The following is a 14,711-nucleotide window of genomic DNA, read 5'->3' on the forward strand; positions in this document are numbered from 1 at the left end:
GGGGGGGGGGGGGGGAGAGGTCTGAGAGTATGTAAAATCTGTATCATTACATATCTTCATTTAATACTACTTTTACTCTTTCTTATTTCCTTAAATTTTCTTTAAATACAAAATATTTAATGGCTATATAGTATTCTTTTTATCTGGCTATAGCATAATTTGTTGTTCTTCATGCCTCTGATTATTTTTTAGATAAAATCTTAGAAGTAGAATTACAAGGTCCAAGGACAGGAAAATTTTAAGTCTGTTGATACATGTCACCAACTATTTTGCAGAAAGGCTTAACCTATGCTGCTTTTTCTCACCTGTAATTTGCTAGCAGCAAGCAATATCTTTGATTAGAGTAGGTGTAAGTAATGTCCTTTATGGTTTGTTATTTCTAAATATCAAGCTGCTTATTAAATATCATCAGTTAGTGCCTGATGTAGTTCCTGTGGCACTGAGGATACAGTAGTAAACAAAAGAAACCAAATCCTTTCCACAGTGATCATACATTTTACTAGAGGAAATTCAATAAATAGTAAAGGTTAGGAAGAAGAAAAGGGAGATGGGCAATGTGGGTGGGTTCAAAGAATGTTTTACACATAATATTGGGTGGTTGGAAAATTCCACCTTTGAAAGTAGGAGGTTGGAAGTTTTCCACCTTTGAAGACATTTACTGGTTTCGTTTAAGAGGTCAAATTAGAAAGTAAGTTAGAAACTATTGGGCTGTGAAATTCAAATTAAATATTTGGAAAACTCTGGAATTTTTGATCATGGAAAGTCTTAAATATATGTTTTAATTCATTTAATGAATTCTTACTCTTTTGGTTTTTTAAAAAAATTTATCCTGCTTTAATTCATCTGTTAAAAACAACAAGCAACAAGCAGAACATGACATTTATACCTCTGTTTATTTGCTTATCTATGAAAGTGAAGTTTCAAATTAAAAAAAAAAGAGGCTTGGTATGTAGAGTGTGAGGGATGACAAGGGAAAGGAAGTAAGCAAAGAAAAATATAGAAATAATTAGAAACCCAGTTCAGAGCCAAGGTCAGTTCCTGGTTGCAGGGAAACCTGCCAGTCAGAGTGCTTTGCTGAGCGTGGTCCTCTGAGCATCCTTCCCAGGGCCATCTGGGGGAGAACTCGATGGTACCATTCATATTACTAGACTAGGATTTAAATTAATCTCTTTCAGGATTAGGTTTTCCCCAGAGAAATGAAAACGCCCTCCATCTGTGTTTTGGCAAAAAAGCAACTTCATTAAGCTTCCCTTCATTCTCTGCAATTTTATTACTCTTCAAAGACTCTCTCTCTCTCTCTCTCTCTCCCTCTCTCTTTTTCTTCTCATGGCTGGAATCTCCAGTCTCCTATCTTAATTTTGGCTTGATTGAGGAGGTCTTTAAAGCTAAGCAAAGTGATCGAAAGAGATGTAGAGGTTTTCAAATTTTTGTCTTTTCACAAATTATTTTATGGAAAATCTAGGTGTTTATCATATGTAAAAGTTTTAAAACCACTTCTTTTCTGAGAAGAAAAATTATAGTCTTTTTGTAGTATAGTAATTACATTTGAGTTTATAGCTAGATAAATAAATGCTTTGGGGGGAGGATTCTAATGTCCTAAGTATTAAAGATAATAAGGAAATATTTGGTAGGGAAAACACAGAAAATAGCCAAATAAAGTACTTTGGAAAATAAAAAGTAAAATGGGTCTGACGTTTTATGCATTTTAAAGGACATAAAAATAACCATGATGCTGTTAGGTACCAGTAGGAGTTCAATGATAATAATACAATACAATTTCTTAAATTGACAGCAGATTATGTACTTAGAAATCTAGGATATCTTGACCAAAATTCCTCAAAGATATCTCATTGCCAAAAAATAAATATTTGTTAAACAAACACCATGAGACACATATATTCTCTATTCTGAGTTTGAAAGTCTTCATCATGGAAATTATTTCAGCTATGTGGTTCCACAAAAATTGTTGAGTCCATCAGTTTAGATTGATTATCACTTTGACCATCAAATAGTTATCCTTCTTTTTTCAATTTTTTTACAGCAATATGAAAATTGGAGACCCAACCAGCCAGATAGCTTCTTTTCTGCTGGGGAAGACTGTGTTGTGATCATTTGGCATGAGAATGGTCAATGGAATGATGTTCCCTGCAATTACCATCTCACTTATACCTGCAAGAAAGGAACAGGTAACAATTACCCTGTTAATATTCTATAATCTGCACTTCAGTGATCAATGGAAATCAGGAAGAATACAAACTGGATATGTGTTGTCACTTCTTATTGCTCTAGAAGAGTTAGTGAACTCTTTCAAAAAAGTTAAAGTTTGTTTTCAGTACTGTCCTCACCTCAGATTTCACTTGCTTAACATACCAGTGTGGATTTATATAGAAAAAATTCCAGGTAGTATCTTTAAGAAGAACACCTGCTAGCCCAAGGACTTAAGATCTCGTTATTTTGACGAAGAGAAAATATTTTTTAAAAGTGGTCAAGAGTTAAAAATTTGAAAATATTATAAAATATTCTGGATTTTTGGCACTCATAAAATAAGATGTGGTATTAATATCCCATGTTCAAGTTTGTCAGTAGAGGGAGGTAGAGGGCGCTGAGAGCCACCACCCTCCCTTGGTAAGAGCTTGGTCTCCAGCTCATTGCAGTCTTCATTCAGTCTTTTCCTTATTTTTCTAATTGCTTGATCTCTGTAGGCATTATAGTTTTTAAATCGTTCCCTTAGAATATTTATCTTATGCTTATAAACCATGAAACAAAAAAGAATTCTATCTCTGCCTCTTTAATTAAATACTTTGAAGATGAGACAAAATAAAGATATTTATAATGAAAGATCCATACTGAGAATTGCTTGGTTAACATTAAACAGAAAAAAAAAATTATCAAGAAAGCTAATTTGTAAACATGTGTTTATTACTGGCTGATATGTTTGAATTTCTAAAGCATGCTATATAGTCCTCTTCTCTAAACAAATTGAAATTTCATAAAAATTTTAAATACCATTTTTTTTGGTGATAGTATTAAAATATGACTGTCTGGTCCAGAGGCTAACTAACCTCTGGTAAGAGTAGATGGTTCAAATGCAAAATATGAAACCCATTTGATTCATCTTCAAATGTAAAAACAATAAAACTGAAAATACACATTGTATAAATATTTTAGGCAAGACTTAAAAACACTAATACTAGACTCTAGTAGAAGAGAAGAAAGACACTTGGCTTTAACAGTGGCTGTTCTGCTGCTCAGTCTCAATACCCTGGCTCCTTAAGAAGCTTTTCTGACCTGCCTCCTACTCCAGCACTTCTGTGGTGGAACTTGTACAAACAGCAAATCAAGGATCTGCTGTTTTATTTTTTCCTGTGTAAGAAGTTTCTACTAAACAATTTGTCTCTATCCATATGTCATGTTTGCCTTCTTAGGTCTTCCAGTAGTCCCTGGAGTCATGCTTTCTATTTATGGCCTAAACATCCTTGTATTTCCTATAGCAGGGCTTCTCAACAGCAGTTCATCTGAATTTGAGCCAGATCGTTCTTAATGGTGGGAGGCTGTGCGGTACGTTGGAAAATGGTTAACATCATTCCTGCCTTCCATATTCTGAATGCCAGAGGCACCCTCTACACTTCACATCTCCTCTGTATAGTGGCAGCCAAAAATGTCTCATTGACAAATGTTTCTGGGAAGGGGAAGAGTGTTGAGGGAGATGGCAGAAATGGCCGGAGAACTCCTGCCCTCCAGCCAAAAAAGGCACACACACAAAATGATGTTTTTACTCTTTACATTTTCCAATGGGAATGATAAAGTGATGGCTCTACTTTATTGAAGGAAGAAACACTTATTATTTTATCTCCCCACTGTCTGATTTTTATTTACATATAATTGTGATTTTTTCTAATCAATGCCCGGAGGAGTTTTATAAATGTTTATAGACTTCTGTAAAACAGTCTTTTCTCCTTTCAGGTACTTTAAATGCCTTTAAGTCTAAGTCGACCTAAGTAATTATAATTTTAATTAATTATTAAATATGTGTAAAGAGGGTTATAATATGTAAGAAAGACATTTTTTTTTTCAAAGAAGAATGCTTCATGCACACCATGCAAACACCTTTGGTGTCCTTCTAATTCCATTCATTTACTCTCCAATTCCCCCCTCCAGAGACAGTGAATCAATTCCCTGGTATATGCTTGTATCCCTAAATGACAAATTGTTTAGTTTTGTCAATGTTTGAACTTTATATAAGCAAAATCATACTGTATATTTTCTCTACTTTGCCTTTCTCATTGTGCAGCATTGTGTTTGTGAAGCTTATCTATGTTGATGCATGTAACTGATATTTCCTTTGTTTGTGCTGCTGTGGACCATTTCATTATGTCCTTGTATTTTATTCGTTAGTTCTCCCGTCAGTGGACATTTGGGTTATAGTCGGTGTTTATGGTAACATCATAGCAATGTTTCTATGAACATCTGTAAACTTGTTCTTGGTAGGCTTTTGTGAAGTTTCCATCAGGTATATTTCCAGAAGTGAAGTTGCTGACTCATAGGATACATGTTGTCATCAAATTTACTAGAAAATGCCAAATTATTTACCAAAGGAGTTGTGCCAATTCACACTCCCAGCAGCTCTGTGTAAGAGGTCCTGTCACTCCATATCTTCGCCAACATTTGGTATTATTGGACTTGGAAATTTTTGCCAATATGGTGGGTATAAAATAATACCTCTGTGATTTAATTTAACACTTCTTCAAAACTTCTCCCTGGATATCTTTTCAAATACTTGTAGGTTATATATCGCTCTTATTTGGTAAAGTTTCTGTTTGTGTCTTTTGCTTATTTTTGATATTTTTGCTGATCTTCTATATATTGATTTGTTGTTATTTTTATAGTCTTATTACTAATACCTGACAATTATATATGCTACAAACTTCTCCCAGTTTGTAAATTGTCTTTGACCTTATTTTATGGCTTCTTTTCTTTTTTTGGAAGTAGGGATTGAACCCAGGGATGCTCTACCACTGAATTACATCCCCAGCCTTGTTATTTTTTATTTTGAGAAAGGGTCTCCTTAAGTTGCTTAGGAACTTGCTAAATTGCTGAGGTTGGCCTTGAACTTGTGATCCTCCTGCCTCAGCCTCCAGAATTGCTGGGATTATGGGTATATGCCACTGTAACTGTCCCTTAGGGCATTTTTTGATGGACAGAATTCTTAATTGTCAAATATTCCTTTATGGTTTAAAGCTTTTTATGTCTAAAAGAATCTATACCTACCCTATAGTCATAAAGCTATTCTAATATTATTTTTGAAATATTTTATAGTTTTGTATTTTATATTTATATACTTAAACCACCTGGAATTGATTTTTTCATATATTCTCTGAGGTAAGGGACTAAATATATTTTTCCATATGAATACCAACTGTCCAAGTTTTAAAACTACCCTTTCCCCTTCTCTACACTGTTGTTTCTATAAAATATCAAGACATCTGTGTGTGGATCTATTTCTAGTCTATATTCCTGTCCTTGCCAATATCATACTTGCCGAATTATTTTAGCTTTTTTAATAGTGTTCACATAGTAATAGTTTTAGAAGAAATCATTCAATTCTCTTCTTCCAATAATAAAAAAAACTTCTAATTCACCAGTATAGCACAGAATCAATAATGAATGATCTAATTGATCATTTTAATCTTGGACCACTTGGATCTCATTCTCTCTGATGCTTGCTATATGAGCTTATATGAGCTTTTCACATTACAACAGAAGCAGTACACAGGTATCCAGATTGGAATCAAGCAAAACTAAATTAGAGAAACTAAACATTTACTTCAAACCTAAATTTGTCATTGCAAATTTAGACAGCCTTCTGAATATGCAAATAAGTCTAAAAATTATAAACTTTTAATATAAGGTAATAAGGTTCTTGGTAGCCATACTCTCACTGAAGATTTGCATTATTCCTAAGACAAGTGAAATATTCTTATGGATCTGTGGTGTCAGAATTCCTCAACTATGGATAAGAAATGCCAGTTAAGTTGTTACATTTCTATTAAAGAAATAATGCAGCTAAACAATAAATTTGTAGCAATTTTAAAAGTATCATTTAAATAAATATGCTAATATGGAATAGATATATAGGTTAATACAAATTTGATTAGATCATTTTTCCATTTCTTGAATTTTGAAATAGGAATTTTTATTTCTACTTTTAAAATTATTTCTATTTATGGCAAAGTTTTTTTGATGATTAGAATTTTTCATTTTAATTTAAAATGATAAATAAGTATTTCTAGCTTTGCCCTTATTGACTCTTCTCGAGAGTTTAAAATTATATTTGTAATTATAAAACTGAGGCATGATTACTACTCATAATTTCAACCTGTTTCAAAACAGAATAGAAAAGAGCAAACAAACATAAGTGGAGTGTATTCCCCATTTTAAAACTATAATGTTATTATACATTGTACATTTTCTCAGGAAGTGATAATAAGTAGCTAATTTTTATGAAGTCACTCTTGTCCCAAGCAAGGGTGGCTAATAAATAAAAATTGTGGGAGGGTGATGAGGTCAGGTACTTTGTAATTTGGAATTTTTCAGAAAAGTGGCCATGCCAAATGAATGTATGATTACTTGGTTTTATGGTTCTTTAATAAAATGTGATTCAAGTTAACTTAATCTGAGATTCAAACTAGGCCCAGAGACTCAAATTAATTTTTGTCTTGAACAATTTTTAATTTTGACTCTAGATGATTGCCTTTTATGAAGGTGTCTGGTTTGGTGCTATAAAAGAAAGAGGAAAAGAAAGAGGAAAAGAAAGAGAGAGTGAGTGTGAGATCCACACTCATTGAAATACTTAGATTATTTGGAAATAACCAAATTTACTTTTCCTTAGTTGCTTGCGGCCAGCCCCCTGTTGTAGAAAATGCCAAGACTTTTGGAAAGATGAAACCTCGTTATGAAATCAACTCCTTGATTAGATATCACTGCAAAGATGGTTTCATTCAACGCCACCTTCCAACCATCCGATGCCTAGGAAATGGAAAATGGGCTATGCCTAAAATTACCTGCATGAACCGTAAGTGGTCCTTTAGAAAGAATGGACAACCGTGCTATAACCACTTCTAGACCCTCATTTTTCGGCATGGTATGGATAGTTTAGGGTATGGAGCAAGTAATATTGTTGTGTTTTCTTTCTTTCTTTCTTTTCTTCCATGTAGCATCTGCATACCAAAGGACTTATTCTAAGAAATATTTTAAAAATTCCTCATCAGCAAAGGACAATTCAGTAAATACATCAAAACATGATCATCGTTGGAGCCGGAGGTGGCAGGAGTCCAGGCGCTGATCCCTAAAATGGCGAATATGTGTTTTCATCATTTCAGCCAAAGTCCTAACTTCCTGTGCCTTTCCTATCACCTCGAGAAGTATTATCAGTTGGTTTGGATTTTTGGGCCACATTCCAGTCATTTGGGGTTGCTGTGCTCCCAAAACATTTTAAGTGAAAGTATTGGCATTTAAAAAGAAAGCAAACACAATGAAAGTAAATGAGGGCAGAAAGTGAGCGTTTCCAGCCTATCCGATTTCTTTAGTTTTCTATTTGTCTCGGTGCAGACCATTTCATCACGTCCACCAGCCTACTGTACTATTTAAAACACTCAATTTTAGCACCAGTGGCCATGTAAATAAGATGATTTAATGTTGATTTTAATCCTGTATATAAAATAAAACGAAAAATCACACTGAGTTCTGGCATATTTAATGATGATTATGGAGACTTTACAGGTCTTTAATCATTGGTTTGGCTGCTTATATGTAGTTTGTTTAGGCTGGAAATGGTTTCACTTGCTCTCTGACTGACAGCAAGACTGAGGATAGCTTTTCCTGGGCAACTAGCAAACAAAACCTTGGACCGCACTGCATCCATCTCAGTCAGAGGTGTGGTTTGCCTCCGAGTGATGCTAAAACCTGGCTAACGGGATCCTGATGGAACTAAGGACTCCACTGTGGACCTCTTCTTTGCTGCATTCCTTTTTCTTCACTCACAAGAAAGGCCTGAACAGAGGACTTTTCTATGACCAGGAGCATTTTTTTTTAGGGGTCAAAGTGCTAATTATTAACTCAACCAGGTCTACTTTTTAATGGCTTTCATAACACTAACTCTAGTAAGGTTACAGATTCAAGGCATTTCACATGGATAGAGTCTGAGGGCTCTGGAGGGTGGGGGATTGTTAAAACCACACACATGCAGAAAAAAAGAAAGAAATTTTGTATATATAACCATTTTAATCTTTTATAAAGTTTTGAATGTTCATGTATGAATGCTGCAGCTGTGAAGCATACATAAATAAATGAAGTAAGCCATACTGATTTAATTTATTCGATGTTATTTTCCCCAAGACCTGAAAATTGGTGTAGTATGCTAGTTACTTTTCAGTGTTAGCCTTTATACTTTGCTCACACAGTTTGGAACATATAATAGAGGTACTTTGTCCCTGATTAAATTATGTGATGGATAGAATGCATCAAGTGTTTACTATGAAAAGAGTGGAAAAGTGTATGGCTTTCAGCAAGTGGTGTTTGCCCATGTCCTGAGTGTATTTGTAGAGATAGTGTGGGCATTTCTTCCCATCAGGTGGAGTGTATATGTGGAAATTTCTCCTATCTCTTCCCACTCCATTTTCTCCTTCCTATTTGAATAAAGTGACTGCTGAAGATGACTTTGAATCCTTATCCACTTAATTTAATGTGTGAAGAAAAACTGTAATGGGAAGAAGGCGTTTACAACTCTTTTCCTAATTTCAGTTACAGCAACATTAAGAAGGGTAGACAACAAATAAAATGGAAATAGGAATGACACCTGTCTGAGGAGATAGACATGTGTAACCTGATTTAAATATTACACAATGTATACAGGAATTGAATGATCACATGGTATCCCATAAGTATGTAACCCTTTAATGTTTTTATGTATCAGTATAAAAAATTTAATTTAAATTTTTTAAAAAGGGAAAGAAAACTTAGAAAAAGAGCAGATGGGAGTTAACCCAACATTGATTGTTTTTCATCAAAACTCTTTGGCTTAGAAAGAATGACTATAGCTCACAATCATACAAGGTGTCTTTAAGCAAGTTCCCTTGGTTCCTGCATTAAATGTAACCCACCCTTAGATGTTCTAGAGCACAGAAAAACATGGTGTTGACCTACTAGGTTTTTGTTTTTTCTTTTTTCATTACAATGCACATAATACTTTCTTGTATTTATATTATAACGTGTATAGTGTAAAATGTGAATGACTTTTTTTGTGAATGAAAATCTAAAATCTTTGTAACTTTTTATATCTGCTTTTGTTTCACCAAAGAAACCTAAAATCCTTCTTTTACTATACTGTGACTTGTCTGGTTATTTATAACTTTAAATCCCGATGTGCACCAACATTTTTATATTATGGTTCCATCATAGAGAAGCAGCTTCTGACTTGGATGAAATGATTTATGTCTATAAAATGATGATTATATGTGTACTTGCAAAAATTCAGTAATTCTGGTAGTGTTTTTGCATACATACTATGCTTTAATCTCAAACACGAAAGAAATATGCAATAGGAAAAGTAAAGCTCACATTAGAGACTGCTTCCTATGAACCAGGCCAGGTGTTTTGCATACATTATCTCACAAAAGGTAGATAAAAGGAATGCTGTTACTGTTTGATGAGGGATCTAGCAGAGTTATATCAAATTATGTGTCTAAAAGTACATAGTTAGTGTGTAGTGGAAGCAGTTATTCTCTACAGACTGCATGCCATTCCCAAGAAAAACATAAAACATTATGTTCCTTATTTTTATATATTTAGGAGCTCAATTTACTGGATAAATGATCATGTCTAAATCATTATCAGATGTCAAAGACATCAAGTTCTAATCTTTTCAGTTATCCATCTAGTCCTTCATTTTTTGTTTGTTCACTATTTCCTAAGTCTTTAGTGTGTGCCAGGCACTGTGCTATGCCCAGAGGATTCATCAGTGAATGAGCTAGACATGTCTCTACCCACATAAAGTTTTTTTATACTGCATGACATTCTATGGGACTTGCTGTATAAAAAAATGACAGCCCATTTTTTTATACAGCATCTATATTAACAATCTGAAAGAATTCATTATATATCGTGATGTTGTATAGGAGCTATCAGAAAGCACAAATGTGGGTTGACAATTATTTTGAGTTTTCTTTTTTGGAATATCAAAACTACTCAGGGAGTCAAACATGAATAGACATAGAAGAGATTCTCTTCATTTTTGAGCTTGTCCTTTCTGTGCATATCCCATCATTTCTTTTACACAGAAGTTGAATAGAAATGACCCACGGAAGTATGCAGTCATTTGCATCATGCAAATATGCCTTTATTAGATTTGGAATCCTCTTACTTTTTGATGTATCTATGTACAAATAGTGGAATCTGTGGGATGTTCAGAACACTGGGACAGAGTGAGAAGTTTAAGGAGACTTGTATTACTCAAAGTCAGCAAGAGGTGGTCTTTTGTAAAGAAGTGGACATTTTTAAAGATTGTCACATCAGGAAGAAGTATGTGCCTCTGTCATGGGGGGCTATTAAGAGAGGTGGGCTTTCCATTTGGAAATGGAAAAGAGTTAAGAGAGATTTTTATAGGGAGAAATGTCATTTTAGTGTGTTAGTAAGTAGACCATTGCTGATCAGAAGTGAATTTTCAATATATTGTAGGGAGCAGGAATTAGATTAGCCATGAGCCAATTGCCTAGAAATCATTTATCATCTACAACAAAGTTATCAAGTTTGGAAGTGGATTGAAAAAATGCAAATAGGTTGTAAAAATGGTTCAGAGTTGATTTTGTGCATTATCTATGAGGGACTATTCCCCAAGACAAGAATCTGAGACAAAATATGTCCTAGGTAACAAATGTTATCAAGTAATTGAAGATTCAAGGATATCCATTTTTATGTGCTTCTTTTTATTCTGCCTAATTTTAGAGGTGCAGAGAAACAGTTTTTGAAGAGCAATGCCCACAATGATGTGTTAGCTCTCATATTGGTGCATCTTTTTGTTTTCTGCGCTGCAACTCATATTTGCTAAACAAATCAGAATAATTTACCCGAATGATATTTTCTAAAACAAGTCTAAACAGAAAGTTTATAAAGGTCTTTGAATGAGTCATTCAAGACTGTATAATCTTTTCCTACCATTACTCATTTCATCCAGTTTGGATCCCAGCTGGACAAGAAAGAGCAAATGCCAAAATAGAACAAGAAAGGTTTTTGTTAAGGTGTTTACAGAATAAGCAAAGTCTGAGTTTTAATTGAAATTTAATTCAGAATTTAGTCTGAGTCCATCAAATGATCCCTGCCAAACCTTATAAAAGTTCACCTCCTTAGGCAGTTACTTTTAAATTATTTTTGATAGTGTTTATATCAAAATAAAAATTTAAAACTATGTATGTACCCCCTCAAATTTTAAATTATCAACAAAATTTGATTTTATCAAGAAGTTAAACGATTGTAAAAAAAATATGATGTCATTTTTGTCATGTTTCAAATGTTACCATTCTAAAATATACACATACATCATTCTTTTAAAGGTATTCAATGGAATTTAGATATCACAGTAATTTCTTTCTTTTTCTGTTTTTGGTAGGGAGGGGTACTGGAGATTGAACTCAGGGCACTAGACCACTGAGCCACATCCCCAGCCCTATTTTGTATTTTATTTAGAGACAGGGTCTCACTGAGTTGCTTAGTGCCTTCCTGTTGCTGAGGCTGGCTTTGAACTCATGATCCTCCTGCCAGGTTCCTGAGCTGCAGGGATTACAGGCATGTACCAACATGCTGGGTGAGATATCACAATAATTTAATATATACATACCACTATTCTTTTAAGAAAAACTTGAAGATTTTTAGGTAGTCAGAAATTTTACATATGTTTTTTTAAATCTTCTTTGGACTCAGTGTTTTCATTAGACCCTCCCCATGGAATTTTTCTAAATATTAAACATTTACATGTTTGAAAGTGTTCCAAATATATATGCATCAAAATTTGTACTTAAAATTTTAAAGTTAAGTTTTTCTTTTGAATATAAAGCTATAAAATTTAGCAGTTTCTTGGACTGAGCTATCATTATAATTTATTGATGTATAATTTATTGATCAAAATAATATAAACCATTACAAAACTTGAAAGATAATTATATAAATTTTAAAAATGTATTAGGAACACATCTTAGTGAGATATAACTAGAGATATTTTTCCCAATTCACTTTTCCATGGATAAACATAACTTACAATTAGATTGTAGCATGGTTTAGCAGCTTCTATTCCTACTCTGTTTTTATAGACTTAAACACCGGGATTTTTTTGTTCACATAAATAACTAGATGGAAATGGTAGTTTTATTACACAGTGCTACCCAATTTTTTATGCTCTTAAAAGACTTATTGGCGAAAGTTGTATGGTGGGCTCAATGTGGTGGCACATGGCTGTAATCCCAGCAGCTTTGGAGGCTGAGGCAGAAGGATTGCAGGTTCAAAGCCAGCCTTAGCAACTCAGTGTGATCCTAAGTGATGCAATGAGACCCTGTCTCTAAATAAAATGCAAAAAATAGGGCTGGAGATGTGGTTCAGTGGTTGAGTGCCCCAGAGTTTAATCCCTGGTATCCTCCTCAAAAAAAAAAAAAGTTGTATGGTGTTCTATCAAAAGTTATTTTCCATTGCCTTTCAGCTATGGCACAATGAAGTTCTGATTTTTTTCAGGAACATTTGACTTGAAAAACATTTCTTGCAGTTATAAAAAAATCATTCATTGGCTTTGTTCAGAGATTTACATTCCATGGTAACACAACATAAGACTTGAAATTGATGAGTGGTGTGTTTCATAAGGTGGTTGGTTTTAAGTTATTATATATTTATTTAATGAAATAGCAAAAGGACAGTTATCTGGTCTCTGGTTTTCAAAGTTTGTTTCCTGAAACAACAACATAGTATCTAGGAATTTCTAAGAAGAGCAAATCTTCAGAACCTACCCCACTGAACTGGAGATTTTTGGGAAAGGCGACAGCAATCTAGGCTTTTGCAAAGCATTCTGGATGATTCTGACACATTCTAGAATTTGTCAGAATTAATGAAAAGAGAGATACAAAAGTGGAACTGCAGCCTCCACTACAAACATCATTTTTGGCAGATGAGTGTTAGGAAAGATGCCATATGGATGGTAAAGCTTTGGGAATTGCTTTCCTTGGTATTGCCTGTAAATTCCTTTGAGTATGTTGGCCTACTTCCAAGGTAGGCAGTCTGGGTTTGGAGACCAGTAGTACATTGCACAGTTTTATCAGGCTTTTAGTGCACCTAGAGTCTGCATTTGTGAGCATGTGTTGTATCTGTCAGGTAGTTGTTACTTTCTAGCTTATGAATGGGTCTCTGGTTTTATAAAGAAGCAGTGAGAAAGGCTTTTGCTATAGGGAAAACTGAATAAAATATTGTGATTAAAATATCCATTTCTTAAAGACCTGTGGCAAAGTTTTAAATGCAGGATTTACAATAAATTTAAAAACTGAGGCCAGGCATGGTGGCATACATCTATAATCCCAGTGGCTCGGGAGGCTGAGGCAGGAGGATAGCAGTTCAAATCTGCCTCAGCAAAAGTGAGGCACTAAGCAACTCAGTGAGACCCTGTCTCTAATAAAATACCAAAATAACAACAAAACTGAACTGGGGATGTGGCTCAGTGGTCGAGTGCCCCTGAGTTCAATCCCCAGTACCCCCCAAAATAAAAATGAAAACTGAGAAATAGAAGCAAAGATGATCTGTTGTAACTTCCCCACAAGAACCACTCAAGAAAGAAACTTCAAATGCAGCGATGAGCTCTAAAAGAGGTCTAGGTGGGAGAATCCTTTGGCATGAATTGATCTTTGAATTACTCTGATTCCTAGGCCAGATCATCCTCTTCCATGTTCATTAGTCTGACTGAACTCATGTTACACCTAATAAAGACATTGAGCACTTACCACGGTACAAGCACTATGCTAGACATGGAAACATAGTTATAAACAGGACTGGCTGAGTCCCCATCTTTATGGAACTTATAGTCTGATGGGAAAGATTAGCAATAACAATAAAGTGGGAATAAAAGTGATTGCTTCAAATATTAAAGTTAAAGCCTCCGTTCTTGGCCAACTCTTCATTCTATTCTCCAACTATGCTTGATTCCATTCATAACCATGGCTTTGTTGAATACGTTATGATTACTTCTGTGTCAGGTTGGTTGAATTTCATAGGCTGTTAAGCCTTATATGTCTCAAATTGGACTACTATCCACCCCCTCCATAGTCAATTGTCTTATCATTTTCTATTGCTATAACTGAATAACAAAGACTAGGTGATCTATGAAGAATGTTTGTTAGTTTATGGTTGTGGAGGCTGAGAGGTCCAGGACCATGGCACTAGTATCTGCTCAGCATCTTGTAGGGGCCCTTCTCTGGGTCATGGTGTGGCACAGGGCATTGCATGGCAAGACAAAGCCAACTTGTTAGACTGAATCTTTCTCCCTCTTATAAAGCCACTAACCCTAATATGGGGGCCCCACTCTTCATGACCTTATCTAATCTTAATTACCTTCTAAGACCCTATCTTGTTGTACTGTTAAATTGGAAATTAAATCTCAAAATGAGTAGACTCAAACTAGTACCATTTATATA

The 14,711-nt window shown here is 34.5% G+C and overlaps 1 protein-coding gene across 4 annotated transcripts in view; it reads left to right on the forward strand.

The window, feature by feature from the left end:
- The window catches only part of Vcan (versican), a 103,531-nt gene extending 94,155 nt beyond the window's left edge, over window positions 1-9,376 (forward strand). For all 4 annotated transcript variants that reach the window (XM_048800243.1, XM_015497869.2, XM_015497867.2 and 1 more), the window contains 3 exons: window positions 2,042-2,186; window positions 6,890-7,072; window positions 7,215-9,376. In XM_048800243.1, coding sequence (XP_048656200.1) covers window positions 2,042-2,186; window positions 6,890-7,072; window positions 7,215-7,342 — 456 coding nt within the window. In that variant the 3' untranslated portion in view covers window positions 7,343-9,376. The remainder of the gene's footprint in view (window positions 1-2,041; window positions 2,187-6,889; window positions 7,073-7,214) is intronic.
- The last annotated feature ends 5,335 nt before the right edge of the window (window positions 9,377-14,711 follow it).

The sequence above is a fragment of the Marmota marmota genome, unplaced genomic scaffold (assembly GCF_001458135.2).
Source record: "Marmota marmota marmota unplaced genomic scaffold, marMar, whole genome shotgun sequence".
NCBI lineage: Eukaryota > Metazoa > Chordata > Mammalia > Rodentia > Sciuridae > Marmota > Marmota marmota.